The sequence below is a fragment of the Thamnophis sirtalis genome, unplaced genomic scaffold, assembly GCF_051295495.1.
Source record: "Thamnophis sirtalis isolate CommonGarterSnake01/CBP01778 unplaced genomic scaffold, rThaSir2_p1.2 scaffold_8, whole genome shotgun sequence".
Taxonomy (NCBI): Eukaryota; Metazoa; Chordata; class Lepidosauria; order Squamata; family Natricidae; genus Thamnophis; species Thamnophis sirtalis.
This window is the reverse complement of record NW_028261388.1, coordinates 35,817,627-35,836,833: the sequence shown is the minus strand read 5'-3', so window position 1 is coordinate 35,836,833 and position 19,207 is coordinate 35,817,627. Positions and strand designations below refer to the sequence as shown.

The window sequence follows — 19,207 nt, the reverse complement described above, 5'->3', positions numbered from 1 at the left end:
CATGGGGGGGGGGGAGAGACACGCTAACAGCTAATTTAAAGAAAGGATCTACGGTAGGATTATTGTTTTTGCAAGGTTGCAATGTGAATCACTGTTTTTTTGGACATGTACCATCCAATATTCAAAATAATTTTGCTTCTGATAAGGGAGTTTTCATTTAAACATTGGGCAAAAAAGGTTGAATAGGCTTGTATCCCTTGAAATTACATTTTTTAAATGTTCTGTGGAAATAGTATTACACTGTATATTTGGACAACAATTCTTTACATTATATATTTTAGAGAGTAGTGACATTTAATACTGATTCAGGAAACCATTAAATTTGCCAGGAGAATATATTATGGTAGGCAAAATTATTTTAGAAATTGATAAACTGGATGAAGTCCACACTTTTAATTTTTATTTACTCTGTGATTCTAGGTAAGATAAATATCCATTTATTATGCCCTGGTAAAAATATGAGTAGATTTGCTAAAAGAAAAGGTGACAATGAAAAACTCAAATTAATGTCTCAATTCAACATATCATTAATTCAAGGCACTGCACAAAATTGTTGCAAAAAGAAAAAAACCCCAAGCAAGCTGAGTTAATTGACAGTACAATAAATAATAATAAGCAGAAAAACAGTTGTCAGAAACATATTGAAATTAAAATAGAAACCCATTATATTGTTGTTATTAGTATCACAACAGAATGGATTTGAAATCACACAAAAAAGTGCAAACCACGCTAAGAACGCAGTCAAGAGTTCATTTTTGTTTATGGTGGATCAGAGATACTTTTAATATGCTAATAGAAATAATTTTAAATAGTTTTGCCAATCCACAAAATCAGTAGTTGCCACCTCAGCTAGTTTTTCTAAATGTGTGGTTGCCTTAGTAAAGTAATAGTTTCCTGTTATCAGCTCAAGAATGTTTATACTTTTAAGAAAACATGGAAAAAAGATGAGTCAATTAAATGAAGAAGATATTTTAAAGTCATTTTTCCTTCCACAGGGCTTTAACAGAACTCACAAGAGAACTTTCTTCCTTTTATTAATTTATTTAATAATACAAACATTAATTTGTTTTCTGCAAACAACAGTGATTTTCAGAAAAAGAATTGGAAGAGAACCAAATTTTTAAATAAATATATACATGCACATATATGGACAAACAGCTCACTACAAATTTATAACAATGCTACTTTTATTCTGTGCCAGACTATATTTCCAATTGTGTGCATATTATTTATTTATATTTTCTCTTCAAAAGTAAGCAACATATTTTGCAAGACCTAGCTGCAATGTATGATCTGGGCTTATTCTATTTGCAAATCCAAGCTAGATTGACATAAACCTGAAGAATTTGTTTGTATGCTGTCTTTACATTATGCCCATGTGATGAATAAATATGGGCAGAAAAGAGCAGGATATTTCAATATTGGATTCATTATCTTCAATAATGAATTTACTGAATAAATACTGTCATTTGAATCCTGGTGGTATCAATCTCAACAGGCTTGCCCACTGCAGTATCCCTCTCTGTCTCCATGGATTTGGGGACAAAAACCAATGGGCATAGTTTTATTTTCTGTTGGATGCCATTTTTAATTATATGAGGGTATGTATGATTTAAACATGAGATTATTTAAATCCTAATACTTTTCTTAAATTTTTGAGTGGAATAGGAAATTCAAAATTTCCATACACATTGAATCTGAACAACTTGACAGTGTCCCCTCTGCCATTAGTAATGTAAAATCAAGCATATAACATCACCAAAAAATGTTTTTCATACCTTTTTTGCTTTTACCTGATTTTAATGACATAAGCAGTGGAAAGGAAAAAAATATATAATTATTTTAAAATACTAAATCTTTAAAACCAAATATACTTACTGAGATGCACAAATAGAAAGAAATGCAATTGTAAAAAAATGAACTGGGGGAAAAAGGTTGACCATTTCTAGGAAGTATACATAATAAATAAAAAAATAAACTACAAGTAGTGAGTCCAAAATTTCTGTTGCTAAGTGAGACAGAATTTTGTTCCATTTTAAAACCTTTCTTGCCACACTTGTTGAGTTAATCACTGCAGTTGTTAAGTTAGTAACACAGCTGTTAAATAAATCTGGCTTCCTCATTGATTTTGCTCGTCAGAAAGTCACAAAAGATGATCCCATGATCCTGGGACCCTGCAACCATCATACATATGAACCAGTTGTCAAGCAGCTGAATTTTGATCATGTGACCATGGGGATGCTGCAACCATCATGTGAAAAACAGTCAGTACTGTCAGAACTTCGAACAGTCACCAAATGAACTGTTGTAAGTTAAGGACTACCTGTATTTTAAATTGGTAAGGTAGACACACAAATCTTTTTTAAATTTAGTGGCTATTACTTTTAATTAAGTAATATTAGGACTGTACTATCTAATTTTATAATCAGAGAAGGCAGCTGAAAGTATATTTTTGTTTGTCTATATATTTTCTGTTGCTGTTCTGAACATTAATAAGCATAAGGTTTATACTGTAATACTGTCAATTAATTAGAGATTTTGTACTTTGTCTTAAATATTAGACATAGTTTGACAGTTTATATCCCTTTCTATATATGATTTCTAATCCAGCAGGGTAGTCACAGATTTAGCTAGATATCAAATGCGCACTCAGCAGGCCAAATAAAATTAGGCATGTCTTGGGAAGGAAGCCTTCTAGCTTTTCACCTGATATCTAAAGGTTCCAAGTGCAGAAAGACTGAATGTGAGCATCTGTAAATATATTCCTAGTGTATTTTACTCTACATAGGTATATAATACGTATGTGTGCGTGCAAACACATACACAGAGACACACATACACACACCGCAAATAAGATGCAAAGGTAGGTATGTACCCTTCATTTTCAACAATGCAAATGAGATTTAGCATGGCAGTAATTTTCAGGCACTATTCAAATAATAAACAAAGCATCAAAAACAGCTTTAGGACTTCACTTTCAAGAAAAAAACTATTCTGTTTATGATCAATCTGAAAATGAATGCATTCTGAGTTGAGTCAAAATTTCACCAATTCAACATAGACAATGTGCAACAGTGACGTACACGAATAAGAATACTTCAAATTTTGCATGAGAAAATTTAAGAGTTCATTTACAACAGCCAAAGCGTAATGAAGTTGAATTAATTAATTGTATGTTTATTCAATTAAAAGAAATATGATCTTAATGTGAATGTTAATGTGAATAGGACTTACTTTAGTATATTATTGCATGTAAATATATGGAATAATTCTAAGTACCTTTACCTTTATGTGTTCTCCTTGTCTCCAAATCTTTGGTCATAGATCCTGAACAATGAGGAAGTATGTTGCCACAACTACTGCTTTGTCCCAGTGGCAGGTGACCCTGCCAAAAAAGAAAGGAAAAGAAAAAAGGCCTTTAAAAGCTACTACTTTTTATATATAAATTTTTCAAATGAACTTTATGTATAACTGAAAAATTGTTTTAATTTAAAGTAGCTTGAGGCAATGCAGTTTAAAACATAACCTTTGTATATCCTGGGGGTTTGAATCCAAGATAAATACAAGGAAAGTATTTGATGGCATTAACTCTGGTTTATGCTCAGCATACACTCAGGGTGTTTCTTTTAAAATTAATTCACCTTATTTACGGAAGATGGAGTCTAAAATAAAATCAGACCCTGCAGGGACTATGTGAATATAAAGTATTTTGAATTTAACTATGCAATACATAGTGATTATCTGACTGGTCCTTTAACAAGGAGCTCTAAAGTCAAATTTAATCCAGCCATGAAACAGCTTGGCTGCCTGATCAACTGATTTCTCTCACTAATTTCTGGGAAATTATAGGAAAATTATGTCTCACGTCTGCTACTAAAAACTTTCATTTGCACATTAAAGTAATAAAATGTTGTATTACCGTATTGTGTAAATATTGATAACAATGTAGAGACAAAATTACTCTGATTAAATTTACAAGGATTTATGTTGTAAATCAGCAATGTGAAATGAAATAATGGGGAAAGGTGTAAAGAAAAAGCCATCGTTCAAACTAAGATTCTAGTGAAAACAATAGAACTCCGTTAACTCAAAATTCAAAGAAATTCTTTGAGCTGTACAGTTGCTTACTTTAACGCTTCGTCCAAGAGTAGAACTACTGAAATGAGGTGATATGGGAGGAGCCGTTTTCTTGCGAGGCAAAGTATCACTCATGTACAGGCCTTCTTTGTGCTGTTTCTTTCTCTCTTCCAAATTTCGGAAATGCTTAAAATAAATAATAGTGTGTAAAATTCTAGTGTGTAAACCATGATTTAATTTTAAAACTGAATTGAAAATTGCCAAAGATTGAACTCAAGTAAAAAATCAAAACATCTCCAGATTCACAAACATTAGAATACTGATTAGGTAGCTCTTTAAATTGTTTACGGTTACATGAATGATTTCCACAAGAAAAATAATTTTTATTTAAACATACTGCAGTAATACATCCTTATATCAAAGGGATACAGTTAAGTGTTTTGTGATTATACTTGTCATAAATCCTCTGTTCTATTTAATAGCTAAATATAAGCAAAGAAAATAGTATATTTTCACTGTGATTTTAAATACCAAAAATGTTTTTGAACTTGAACAGTGGCACATATAATACATTTTGATATACAACATTTGAACAAAAAGACAAAACGGTTACACTCGTCTTTTATTGGTGATTTTATTTGCTCTCATTTGTTTTAAATGCAAAGTATAATAAAAGTGGTCACTTACTAATAAGAAAGGAATATTTCACAGGGTTGAATATTTCACAAGGTTAGTTGTTAATGTTAATGAAATTTATTATTGCCAACTGCATGCTAAATAATAATCTCTTATGGGATTAATCTAAGTCCTGCTAACCTATTTTACAACTTACCCAGTCAATGTACCAATTTGTAATACCCGATTCTTTCCATATAAAGGTAAAACTAATTAGTTATTGTGGAGTTGTTTAACTTGTCTTGCCATACTGTAAAAAATAAGGGTTCTAAGCTGTTCTATCCAGAAGAAGCTAAAGAATGTTTCTTCCTCAGTAACACACAGGGTGACCAGCAAAGTTTACCATGTAATACAAATGTAACTTTTACGGAAGTCAGGATCTACTCAAAGAAGACAACTTGTGGCTACAGATACAGGAGGTCCCATGAGTTTATTCTTCACTGAAATATTTCAGATTTGCAACAGATTTCAGAGTGCTTTGTTTGTAAACTGTGAATGTGCCTTCAAGGTTATTTTTGAAGCATTCTTAAGATTTCACACCAGATATGATTATTTACTATGCTGATATCAGAATGAGACAATAGCCATTCAAAATGTTAAAGAAGATAAATTTTAACAGTTATGTTCAACTCATGACTTTAACTCCTACTTTTACAGAAAAAGGATTGTAATATTAGTAATCAGCATTGTATACGTCAGTGTGACATAAAACTGTTAAGTAAAGACATTGGTCTTAATATGTCAATGTGAAATAAAACTATTAAAGAGTAAAGACACTGGTCTTAATAAAGAAATTGTGCATGCGTAAGAAGATGTTTAAGTGGGTGGTTCTTAACAAGATGCATGTGCATTATCTACTAGTGAATTCTATGTGCAAAATCCTTTATAAATGCTAGAATTCCATCAGTCAGTTTTAAGGGAAAGTTCATTCGACCATATATTCAGACCTTTAGGGTTTTGAAGAGCTGATTGATGGCTATTTTCCATGCACTTTTCAAACTGGGGCATGCAACAATAACCATATCATTACCAAGTCAGCCTGCCTTCTGGCATGTTACCTGGGGTTCCCTTCGGTTTTTCTTAGCTGGTAGAGGAGGTGGTGTATCAGGTAAAGGAAAAGACTCTACATTGGCAGCCCTGACCTCAGGCCAGTCGGCTGGTGAGAGTGGTGCAAGAGGGCGAGGAGAGAGAGAGTGAGGAATCACAGATCCATAACAGAAAGGTGATCTTAGCTTTATAGAAAAAAAAAGAAATGGTATGAGAGTTTTAAAAATACATACAAGATGCAAATACTACAAAGAAGTATGGGGAAAGCTTTTTAAAAGCCAGAGCTCACTTATTCAAATGCATGAAGTGTTATTAACAATTTACAGAAAAGAACAAGTAAACAAATGGTATTTTTCTCTCACTGCACCTAATATTTTGATATTAGGTTTGTGATATCCTACTAGGGGAAAATAGACCTTGCTTTGCTGTTTTTCCTGGAAATCAAAATGGGAATGGTGTAAACATAAAGGGTTCAATGAGAGTATAATAAAATCCCTGTTACTTTATCAGCACTCTGGAAAAGAACGTAAAAAGGAAGACACGATATACCCAAGACAAATAGACATACATACAACATCTGTTCCTGAAAGAAACCCATAGGGGAAAAATTAACTCAGCTCCCTGGCCAACTTTTTAATTAATAAAAAGATTTACTACAACCTGTGAACACCAAGGGAACAAAATGTGAAAGCATAATGTTTACACATGGGAAATGTCTCTCCAACAAACCTCTTTATTTTGTGACTGGCTTATCAGGCCAGATGTGGAAGATTCAGTGGGAGCAGCATCAGCAGCAGAGGGGGGCTGAGTAGAAGGGGAGATATTCATGGAATTGCCATGCGGGTCACTAATGTCATTTACATTCACAAAATCCTAAAAGGAGGAATTCAGAGGTTAAACATACAAAAGCAAAAGTCAAAAGGCATGCAAGAATATTAAATTTTGAAATTCTCCGTGAAAGTTAGTTTAGAGTGATACAGCCAATACTGTGATATTAGAAAACTATTTTCTTGACATACTTTTTCAATCACCTATGCTGAACCCTCCATGCTTTAAATTTACTACAATTTTCATTATCTCATGTTAATATAGTAACTGCTTAAAACACTACCAAATTCTAGAGAAACTTGTTTTACTATGTAGCACTCTGAATGTTTGACTCTTTGAATTTTCAAGCATGATCCCAATAAAGAATGGGAATTAAGCTCTTTTTTAAAGTAAGCAAACATTTAAAAGTCTTTTAAAATATGAATCTCCCTAATCAATATTGTAATTAGATGAAACAAAAATATGACAGAAACTTACTTTTTCAATTCCATCAAAATAAATTCATGAACCATTAATAATTTAGAGATGTTTGAAATCAAATGTTTTACAGAATACTCTTAATACTTTCTTTTGAACTACAAGGATTATATAATAAGTTGTTAGACCAGCAGCAATAGTAGCAGAAACGTTTTAGGCACAAGCAAGAACTGAAAGGGTGCAATCAAAGAATCTGATTTTCCTTTCTAGAAAGGTTCCTTTCTAATATGTCACATTTTGTATAACTCTATTAACACTGAAATAAATATCTGCATAATCAAAAAATGAATTATCACTGAAGTATGCATGCAAATGGAGTAAGATGAAAAAGGATATGAAATCTAAGAAACTGAAGACCATTTGGAAGGCCAATTATTTCAGCACACTTACAGTCTTATACTATGCGCTGTTAAAATAATCTGTGATTCCTCTTAATTGTGTTTCATTCAAACCCTAGAACTTAGGCAGAACATCTGGAATGTAATGGTTTGTTTGTGGTTCAAAACAATACATATTTCCTTTTAGTGCACATGTCTATGTCACATTTTATTAGAAAATCCTCCTTAGAATAACTGACCACTTTCAACATATTAGCAATTAAAATTAATGAGCCCTTTTATGAAGTAGGGAAGTACAAGTCATTTTTCATTGAACTTTATGAAATAGTTGCAATGATAGGAAAAATAAGGCAGTTGCCATTTTGTTCCAAACCCTTTCTGTCAAATCTCACACTACCTCTTTTAGACTGCTGGGACTCAGAGGAAATCCTTTGCCTCCGGATAGAGAGGAATACTTCTTTTCTAGATTGCAAAGATTTTCTTTCTCCTGTAGAAAATGAGTTATATTTGAGACAGATGTTATACAAATGTTCAAGCTGCATTTTTCTTTCATAAGTAACTAAATTTGTAAAAACGTTTAAGATGTTTCAACTGAAAATTGTTCATAAATGCATATTTAATTTTTTTTTTGTTTCTACCTTATTGTATAGACCAGTGATGGCGAACTTTTTCAGTACCAAGTGCCCAAACCGGAATGTGTGTCCATGTGCGTGTGCCGGAACACCAGAAACCTGAAGAGCAGCTGACCAGTGTGTACATTCCTGTTTTGGGAGCTATTTTTCAGCCATTTTTTGGCTATTTTAAGCCGAAAAGGGCCCAGAAAACAGCCTGGAAATGGCCTGAAAACAGCCTGGAAACGGCCTGAAAACACCCACCAAAACGGCCTGTTTTCTGGGCATTTTGGGGCATTTTCAGGCCATTTTACGGTGCTCTAATGTCCGTGAAGACCAGCTAGCTGGCATACACATGTATGCCAGAAACCAGAAGAGCAGCTGGCGATGGTGCACGTGGGTTCGCCATCATGGGTATAGACAATACAGATATCCTTCCCAATTTGTTTGCTGGATTGGTTTTAATACCAAAATTTCCCACAGCAAACACTTGATGATATACACAAATACACTTGTACTTTTTCTGATAAACCTGCTGGGGAAAAACTAACAAATCTACTGCATGTTAATGTAAAGATTAATATACTGTTATGGAAAAAACAGCTCCGGTTGGCTTCACTATTTACATTGTTCACTTCTTCATTGGACTTTATATATTACAGACCTCTCTATGATACATGGTATTATAACAACATGTGTTTACATATATTTTTTAAAAAAGAGGAAGTTGTACAATCTGTACTTGTAATTTAACATTTAATTAAGTTCTTGAAAGAACAAGGAAGAATTCCTTACCCTCTGCAACATCATTAGTAAATTGTTTTTTTCTTTCACAAAATGATCTTGTTCTCTTTGTGCTTGTTGTACAATGTGACTGGCTTGCTTTTTGAGAGCAGAAACCTTTTCCTATCATAAAGATAATGTTAATACATATTTAATATGAGCTTTAGAATATTGTTCCTACAGTTCCTACCTGTTTGAAAGTCAAATTTACAGAGAAGACTACAGAAGAAGTTGTACACCAGCAACATTTCACAAGTTGTTATTTTTTTCTTTGAATTGATAGAAGTCCTGTGATTGGACTTCACATGCTTGCATATTCCAGCAGCACTAATAGCTGGCACTATCAATACTACTTCTACTCCAAAATAGAAAAGTAAGCAGAAAGAGAAGACTTATGGAAGGATATAACTATATGAAAGTTATGGAAAAAACACAAATACATTTCTTGGAAAGGTATCATCTCTCTTAAAAATTAAGAAAACCTTTCTTGTTAAGAAACAAAGAAAAGGAAATATAATACTTAACTTAGGAAAACTAAAGTAATTACTAAACCTTAGTGAGCAAATTTGGAAATTAACAATTAACAGAATTGTTAGTAAATTGATCATTGTTGGCTAGATTAACAACTGCAATCAATTGGCACTGAACTAAACTATTCAAAGATAACAATCTAATCATTTTTTTAAAAAAATATTACCTTTCTACTGACAATGCTACGCTGATATTCAGCAACTTCACGCAGAAGCTGTTGTGTTAAATTCTCCTTTTCTTCATCTAATCTGCTTTCATTTTCAAGCTGCTGAAATTCCAAATCTTCAAAATGTTTGCTTTCTACCTCCAACAAGTCTGCATCCTTCAATATGAAAAAATAAACGTATCAGTTTTAAAGGCATTATATTCCTTGTGAAAGGAATAGAATGACATAAAGCATAATCCAAAACAAAAATTTAATCCTAAAGACTTTAACTGCAGTCTAAGTCTATTTAAGCATGTTTTTTAAAATGCCTGTTGACTTGAAATTAAAATTATCATGTACCTCCTCAAATTAATCAATGACAACAGATCCATTGTTTTATTTAAGCCTAGTCATCATGAACAGAGGTGAGTGCTAAATATGCACTTCAAAAAAATAAAGCAAACCTTAAAATTAAATTAAAGGGGGTGTCAATGTGAAGAATTGTTGCAGCTTAGAATGGGCATGATTGTGGCTTGGGTCATGAGTAAACAGTTCTAAGCTGTTTTGACCAGGTACATCCCTCAGATTTCTTTTTTCTTTTTAAAAAGAACCAAATTTCATTTTAATTTTTTCTTTTTTATGAAATAACAAAAAATGAATTTTCTCTCAGAATAATCTGATCTGGAAGTTTAATGGTTCTAGTGTGGATGACATTTCCATATCCCCAAATCTCCGACTATTTCCTGTTTCTTTTTTATTGTTATAAATTTATATTCACAACAGTTGTAAAATTAAAACGAAGCAGTCATCATATTATACGGAACGATGAAAATACAATCTAATAGAAAAGAATAATTTGGGGGAAGAATTTAATTTATACATGTCTTCATTTTCAAAATAAATATGTATAGTTAAGATTTATAATGCTGCAATGAGAGTAATCCTTCATGCCTAATTGAGAATTCTTTCCTCATTTAGACAGATTTTATAGATTCCTAATCCGATTAAACATCAAAATTCCACTCACACTCAGTCATACACATCTTTAGTGTTCAATGCCACAGAGTGATAAGCCTTAGATGACTGATAACTTTTGAAGCATGTAGTGCGCATCCATTATTAATCCAGCTTTTGACATTCTGTTTAGTTGTCACCATGCACTTACGTTCTTAACAGCAATATAGAAAATCAGCACTGAAGCCATGAAAAAGAGTTGGTTAGAAATCTTTGGACTTGATCTGATTACATTCACTAAAGAAACACCACATCCATGCTACTGACCCTGTTAAGCTGCTGCTGTAATTGTTCCCTCATGGACTCGGGGCAATTATCAAGCTGAGTCTTCTGCTCGGAGTAAAGCTCCTGAAGCTTTTCTAGTTTTTCCCTCTCAGCATCAAGCTTTATTTTTTCCTGGAGTTTGAGCCAGAAAAATAAACAACAGAATTACCTTCAAACCCAAGCAGTAGTTAGTGATTCTAAAGGGCAAAGAGGTGAAACTGAAGAAATGAGCTAAATGCTTCCAAAGAATGCTTTGCATGCTGGTAAGATGCAGCTATTTTGCATATTAGTGTGATATGCTGAATATAATTTTAACAACCTGAGAATATCCAAAAGGTGATTTAGTCAACCTGTTATACTTGTAAATATATATTCTGACATTTAACATCATATATGAAAAAATTATATTAATATATAAAAAAATATTAGGTATAGTCAGAAGATACGGACCTTTATGGTAACCAAAGAGAAACTGTCTCATAGTTTGGAACGTATGGTAATTCTATGTTACAATGTTACAAAAATAGAGTTCCCATAAATCATACTATATATTTTGTGATGTAAGGCTATCTTCAGCAACCTAGCTCCCTATAGATGTATAGGGGGTCACAACTCTCAGCATGGTGAACAGAAATTGTGGAAGTCATAATCACAACATAAGTGAAGAACCTTATGATGGGGATTTTATTATTTCCATATTCTTCAAACTTATCTTTACATTAATGGAGATAAAATTTTACTGTACAATGACTTGTACCTTTAATAAAGCCATACTCAGATTGCCATACTGAGAACATATATGTTCCCAGAATAAACTTTATTTAATTTCCATTTTCTATGTATTCTTAATTAGCAGAAACAAAGTCACAGTTAGATTTGTAATTATACTCCCGGATCTATCATATTATTTCTCGGGTTTTGTTCCAGATGAAGTGTTACCTATAATGCTTTCAAGTTCAATGATACATTAGTTATGATGAAACAGAAATGGTATCATGTTAATTTCCTAATGATAGAAGGAAAATAAGGCAAAGGCTTTACAGCAGATGTGTCCAACCTGTGGCCCATTGGCTGCATGTGGCCTTGGACAGCTAGTAATGCAATCCAACAAGATAATGAAAGATGTTAAAAATATATATATTTTATATGCAGCCCAAGACAATTCCTCTTCACTCAATGTGGCTCAGGCAAGCCAAAAGGTTGGACAATCATACTTTCCAGTGTGAAGAAAACAGGTATTATTCGCGATAACAAAAAGATAACAGACAAAGTGACAAGTAGTCCTTAAGGCAATATATAAGCAGAGAAAGACAGATCATTCAACAATAAGTGGTTTGCAGCAGGAAATTCTGTTTCAGTGATCAAACATGCTGGGGGAAAAAACTAGTGTAGCTGAAGGAAGATTATCCTGATCAGATAACACAAATTCTAAGCCAATTAGCTCCAGTCTCAAATATGGCAAAACATTTATCCATACTTATGTAGATTTCTTTTACCCCAAATCAAAGCAGACTAAATTTTAAGGTTACACTACTTTACAAATTTCTCATAAGCATGTTTGGTTTTGGGGGGAAAAAAGACTACAAATCCATAAAAACTCGATATTTCATCAAATATATACTCATATAAGCCAGATGTTTTGTGTTATTCCACTATCAATAGACTGTTGAAGACTTAACTTCCACTGGCAAGTAAGATTACTAAAATGAATAGAATGATTATACAAAATGACCAATCATATTACTAAAGGTTTCTTTTTCCCCCCTGAATACTCCTATGATTTTTGCAATAGGTTTGCTGATGGTGCAACTCTAATGGGAAGAATAAAATATTTTTATTTCAAGAAGTGTCTTTCTTAACTTTTCACCAGGCTGCTTTATCTTTTTTTCCTCTAATTTTCTCCTTTTGATCCTAAACTTGATTAGGAGTCATAGAATTTCCTCATTCACAGCTAAATCTTCCTTTAATTCTTTCTTTACTTTCATACGTCCCAAGAAAAAGGGTATGGGGCATCACAAGCATATCTTCATATTCTCCTCGTATAAAGGAAGAAAAAGTTTTAGGAACAGAGAATTTCATACAAAGCAGAAGAGGTAAGCCAATATCTCACAGCTGTCTACCAGGGCTTTACACACTTCCACAGCTGCCCTATCAATGAGAACTGTTTATTTTAATGGTATACTGGAAAAAAAATACCCTGGAACATTCCAAACCAGCAGAAAAAAGCCATTATTTCTCTGATTTATAAGCAATTTTTTTATTATGTAAAGCATATCAATTCAATATTTAATTTAAGGGTTCCTAGGACTCCATGGGGAAGCCATACTGTTAAGTTTCAGTTTATATTATAAGCAGTATTGATGAACATAAGATCCTATCAATAACCCAACTAAATCATACTAAAACTAACCTTAGCCTACCTAAATGTTCTTAAACAGGTTGATTGGATAGGGTCCATGCTGATTTTAAGGTGTGTTTGTCTACATGTTTAGTTACATTTTCTTCGATTATTAGTTTGCACATAACAAACATTAAGCTTGCTGACTTAATAACTTCTTAGATCTTCCTGGATCCCTTTTTAAAAAAATACATTGCAAAACTTACACCTATAAGTTTATAAATTGTGTTGTCTATTTTTGTTACATGAAAAATAAGTATCTATCTGTTCCAATGGCAATGAAAACTGAAATCATCTTAGTCTCCCAGAATGTTGCTGAGCCTTTTAAAAAAAATCTTATAAACTACTCTTGGTACTTTTATGAATGCTTAGAGCTTCTCATTCAAACAAGTTCATTTGCCAGGGTAACAAGGAAGCTAAAGAGAAAAGTTAGCATCTTCTGTTGTTCAGTGATACTAAATACAAGGATGTCATTGAGCTCATCTTACAAGGGAAGTCATTAATTTGGAAGGTTAACAGCTGCATGTAATGGATAGACAAGGAAATATAATGCTAAATGGAAGAGCCATTTCCTATTTTTTCTTAAGACTGGAGACATGCATTTTGTTAGATCAGAATTAATGTATTTTATACAACAGGAACACATTTATAAAGAATAGGTTTTTTTAGAAAAAAGGGCACTATCTTGAACAGACATTGACCACCATATAAACATGGATATTGAAGAGTTATGGCACTACCCTATAATACACTTACTGTGTTATGTGCTACAGACAGATACAATGGGACATTTTTTTCTGAATAAAATGTTACGGAGCACAAGACATATCTGTTTTGTAAAATAAGACTAAGTTCTGTAAGTTGTACAATTTCCAGCAAACCCTTCCAGAATTAAGGAGTTATTTAATAAGTATTAATTATACATATAAAAGTGTATATTGTCCAGAATTTTATCTAGACACAAATATAATTGTTTATTGTTCTTTGCTTACAAAAAAATATTACAAGTTTTCATATAGATACTTTAAAAGAGCAATACTTTGGAAAGATTTTTCAAAGTATTTTTTTAAAAAATACAGTAGATATTTTATACAAACTTTTTAATCTACATGTATGCATGCTATGTCTATACAATTTGCTTATTAATTTAATACGTTTATTTTTAAATGTTCTGTTTTAAATGGAATGTCCATATCAGAGCGAAAGGAGGAAAATGGAATAGACAATTGCCTGCGTCTTATCCCTAAAAAAGTCACAATTTCTAAACCCTGATCAGAACAGAATCAACATAATCACATATATCCTTCCATACATATACAATCTTTTTAATTGTATTTGCAATATATTTTTTACAAAATATTTATATACTCTTTTATTCCTGTCCTCGGTTTCATGCACTCTGTTTTTAAAACAGCAAATTATATCTTCATTATTACGTACAAATCCCAAAGTGTATTTCATTTATAAAATACAGTGCCTGAGATAATGCATGCAGCTATAAAGAAGTAACACAAAAATCTAGAACTAAAGAATATACATCAGAAATAGAATAGTAGTTTGTGATGCTAGAAGGGAACTGGTTATTTTCTCTAATTGTTAGGAAATCCTAGAGATGTCCACATGCATAATCTAGAGGGTATTATGGAACAGCCTACATACCCTTTGATACCTCAAAGGAAGCCACAAGCTTAGCCAAGTATTTAACTGGGAACTGGCCCAGAACAAACTCCTGCTTCTTAGTGCTGCTGCTATCACTCTCCATTTCCTTCCCCTCTTCATAGTAGGCCTTTTTCCACCCAGATGAACATGCATGATTGAATGCAGCTATCTGTTTGCTTTTCCACTGGAACTTTGCTCTTAGGAAGATTTGAGCATCCTAACCAGGAGATAAACAGCAAAAGAGAAATGAAGCCTGCTGAAGTCCTACGGCAGGAAGAAGGGAGAAGTCCTTATCCATCCTGAATATATGTCCTTTTCCCTTGGGCAGCTGTGACTGTATCAAATATCACCAACAAAATCCAAATCCTGCTTGGATTCCCAGCTGTGGCAGGAGCCTATAAACCCTTCCTGCTTCACATAAACAAAGCAAGAAATCTCTTTCTTTAGAGAAAATTCCACTTGAAACGCCTATTTTGTCTCAGTTTATAACAAAGCTTTTTCTACTGTGAAAATAATTAGCTATAAGCTCTGTTAGGGAGGAAAAAGAGGTATTTTACAAGAAAACAAACAAATTGCAAACTGTAAAATTTTACAGTTTCCCAAGTATTGACATTCTGAACTGAAAAACAGTTTTGAAAAATGTAGTCTTCCCTTTCACAAAAGTCTTCAAACTTGCTTAAGTAAAGAAATGTTTGTTAAGCCAGGAGTATAACTGAAAAAAAACCTGAATCAGCTAAACTTCAAATCACTAAAAAGTTATAAATTCCCATTAGAAAATGATTCAATACTTTCCATAAAATACCAGAATAGATTTCATTTGGACAATCATACAAGGCTTTGTAAAACAAGGCTTTAGAAATAAAGCAAATATATTGGTCATAATCTTGGCCACATTGGGGCTTTACAATGAATAGCCAAGCTTGTGATAAACCAGAGCTCCAAATTATTCCAAAGTATCGACACAAAATGAAATATCCTCACGTTAATCTGATTTCCTGATTTTTGATATCACACATTATGTCTGAATTAATGTTGTGCCAAGATACTGCACAACAGGATAAAGGTAGTGTTACATATGTGTGAGGGAAAGACGCAGGAGCCATGGAATCAGAGAGTAAGATGTTTATTGCGAGATGACAAGCGATTCAAAACGTCCCTGCAACTGTCAGGGTATTTATACTCGAGCCCAAAGCAACTGTCAAATGACCAGCCAATCAGAGAGCTGGTAACAGGGAACATTTGCATATATAACAGGTAGAAAGGACAAGGGAGAGGTATAACTAAGCCATACTCAGGTTTATTGTCTCAACAGTCATAATATCAAATTATTGAGTATTTCTAATTAAAAAACAATTCATAAACCCAAGTTTAAGAATTGTAAAAAGTTTTCCTGCCTTGACAGTGTTCTACAAAGACTTTAATGTTTTGCAGATAAGTTGCTCATAAATGCAGTCACTTTTAAACTGCCATTAATAATAATCATATGAAAGAGTGCAGCTGCTGAGCAATTAGATGGAAATATGGTTACATTTTCATTCATGGCATTGCTTTTTCAGAGTTTCACAAGCCCTAGAAACATATGCTTTACAACCGTCATACAAATCCGAACAAGATTTCCTATCAAGCAGGTGTCCAGATCAAGACTTCATAGGGGTTCTTAACCCTTTTCCTGAACACAAGGCTATCAAATGTACAAATACAACTGCTACATTTTAATGAGCGAAAGTGTTCTATCTTTCATAAGATCTTATATTTCACTCTTCATGAACATCCAATTACTAATAAACATCACAACTGTTAAGAAAAGAAGAGGTGCTTCTGGAGGGGAAAAAAGGGAGATTGAAGAGATTCTGTGAAAAAAGAGCTGACAACCCTAAAGATTATTATTGTTAGAAGACTGTTATAAAAGAAAGAGATATAAAATTGGTTTATTTGATCAAGGTTACAATAGATGTCTTACTATTTCTGGTAATCCTTAATGGACTTCGACTGACACCAAAACTGAAATGACAATGCTTTATGTATTTGTTTATGGGAATAGGATCCAAGAAGAATAGATAAGTTTTATATTTTGAGAGGAGGTGATAAATTACTAATATTTATTTTTGTGATGCAGATGATCAGTCATTTCTTTGTATATTTTTCTTTTTCTATTTTTCTTTCTTCTTTAGTTCTATTTTTTCTTTCTTCTCTGCACCTTCTGCTGTTTCTTTTTATTCTTATAACTTTTTAGTTTCTATTAGTTTTTATTGTTGTAACTATAATCCTTAATAACATTACTATAAAAAAGAAAGGAAAGGGAAAACCATAAAATGGAAATATCACTTTCAGAATAATATTCAATATAAATTATATAGTTTTAACTAACAAATAGTCTCAGTGAATTCAGCTGTATTTATTTTAAGGAAGTAAGTGGATTTTTCCAATCTAAAAGAAATAAACGTATATTGGAAGACAACACTATTGTTTGGAATTATTAACATTTTTTTAGAAATTACAAAAAAATATAAAATATATTAGCAAAATATTCTCAGAGATCTTTCTCTACAAAACTCCACATAGAAAAAAAATACAATTTAATTAGTGAGCATAATGAGAAGAATAAGAAATAGGATATGACAAAATTATATTTTATTTTTCACATTAAAATTTTAAATTGTCCCTGAATTGAAATGGAAGCTAATAAAGATTCATTCATCGCTAATGAATGAATATAGTTCATGAACTGTATTAAGTAACAGGGGACGGGGGAGTTAGGAGATTCAAACTAGCATATCCCCTGCCTTCACATCTTCCCACCAGTTATATGTGCTATATAGAGTGGCACATGCCTCATTAACTGGAGATTAACAAAGCATGCCTAACTGAAGCAGAGTTATTTTTTAAAAACATGCTGAAAACCTTCAGAACAGATTGAAACATAAACATAAGCAACAATGACAAATGTCACCTTGACTCTCTAATCAGAATAGTATAGACATTCTAATGGGTTTCTAGAATGGTGCAAGGTAATTCAATCTCCCTTTCTATTGGTAATCCAATCCATGTACCTAAACCAACACTATTGCTATAAAATTATATTGTTAGTCTCCATGAAGTGAGTGGGGAAGATCTTGAATGTGAGGTTGTTCTGTTTATAAGAATTAAAAGCTATATCAAATAAGGAACTATCATATTTTTCGGACTATAAGATGCTCTGGACTATAAGACGCACCTAACTTTTGGGGAGGAAAACAAGGGGGGAGGATCTGCCTCTGACTCCCAGCATCCATCTGGTATTCATCTGGCCTGTTTGGTGCAACCCGTTTGCCACGGCCACCCATTTAGTGCAGCCCATTCACCACGGCCCATTTGCTGCAGCCTGTTCTCTACCAGCACTGCTGCCCATTTGCCGTCACCACCCATTTGCCACTGCCACTGCAGCCCATTCTAGAACAGCTGATCAGTACTGCACCAACCCCCCTCCTCCCGCCGCAATATTCGGAGTATAAAACACACAGACATTTCCACCCAATTGGGGGGGGGGGGAGTGCATCTTATACACCAATAAAAATGGTAATTATTTGATCCTATTTGTCATCCACCCTTGACTACCGATCTCCCAAAATTATTTTTCCAAGCTGTTTGCTTTTCAAAAGAAATACAAGTGCTTTAGAGCCTGTCAAAACTATAGCAGGAAGAGAAAAGCATATTCTCATATTCTCTGGGTTTCCCTTTAGATATTCTTTATATAGCAATAACATTCTAATTGTATATCTGTTTAACCCTTAGATAATCCACTAAAATTTAATAAATACCCTATATTTCTTTTCCCTCCCAAGATACTGTAGGTAGTACAATTAACAGCTATATATGATATGATGAGCCTATGAGATATATTCAGTGTTTGACAGTTTTGCTCTTCAAGTTTACAAATATTTAATTGTAAACAGTTAACAGTTGATGGTCATTTATCACTTAGATTGTAGGAGTTTTTCCTGTTTACATACTGTAACTAGCATTACATTAGTGCCAAAATTATGGCTATAAGAATATATCACACTTGTAACTAATGTGCATTACTTAGAAATAGAAATAGTAGTAGGAGGTAGCTATTTAGACGTTGAGTCCAATCCTATTGCTTAGTGCAGGAATTCCATCTCATCATCCCCATCAGATGGTTCTGGCTGAAATGTTAAATGGTTATGACAAAGTCTCCTAAAGTGTAAGATTAATTGTTAAATAATTGTATAGCTATAGAATGCAAAGTAAACTATTTAATTCATATATTTTCATTATGAGAGAAAGACAGAATTATACATATATAAAATGTATATATTTTAATATGTATTAAATTACAGATTTTCTTTCATTCTTATAT

General features: G+C 32.9%; 1 protein-coding gene across 8 annotated transcripts in view; it reads right to left on the bottom strand.

Annotated features, from left to right (window-relative positions):
* The window catches only part of PHLDB2 (pleckstrin homology like domain family B member 2), a 55,652-nt gene that overhangs the window by 9,322 nt on the left and 27,123 nt on the right, over positions 1-19,207 (bottom strand). For 2 of the 8 annotated variants that reach the window (XM_087721442.1, XM_087721444.1), the window contains exons 7-14: positions 10,794-10,922; positions 9,534-9,689; positions 8,849-8,959; positions 7,840-7,929; positions 6,529-6,672; positions 4,129-4,263; positions 3,286-3,385; positions 1,779-1,793 (exon numbers count right to left, since the gene is read on the bottom strand). In XM_087721442.1, coding sequence (XP_087577568.1) covers positions 1,779-1,793; positions 3,286-3,385; positions 4,129-4,263; positions 6,529-6,672; positions 7,840-7,929; positions 8,849-8,959; positions 9,534-9,689; positions 10,794-10,922 — 880 coding nt within the window. Of the gene's footprint in view, positions 1-1,778; positions 1,794-3,285; positions 3,386-4,128; positions 4,264-5,810; positions 5,985-6,528; positions 6,673-7,839; positions 7,930-8,848; positions 8,960-9,533; positions 9,690-10,793; positions 10,923-19,207 lie in introns of all 8 variants that reach the window. The other 6 variants (XM_087721449.1, XM_087721445.1, XM_087721448.1 and 3 more) reach the window with 6 other exon arrangements.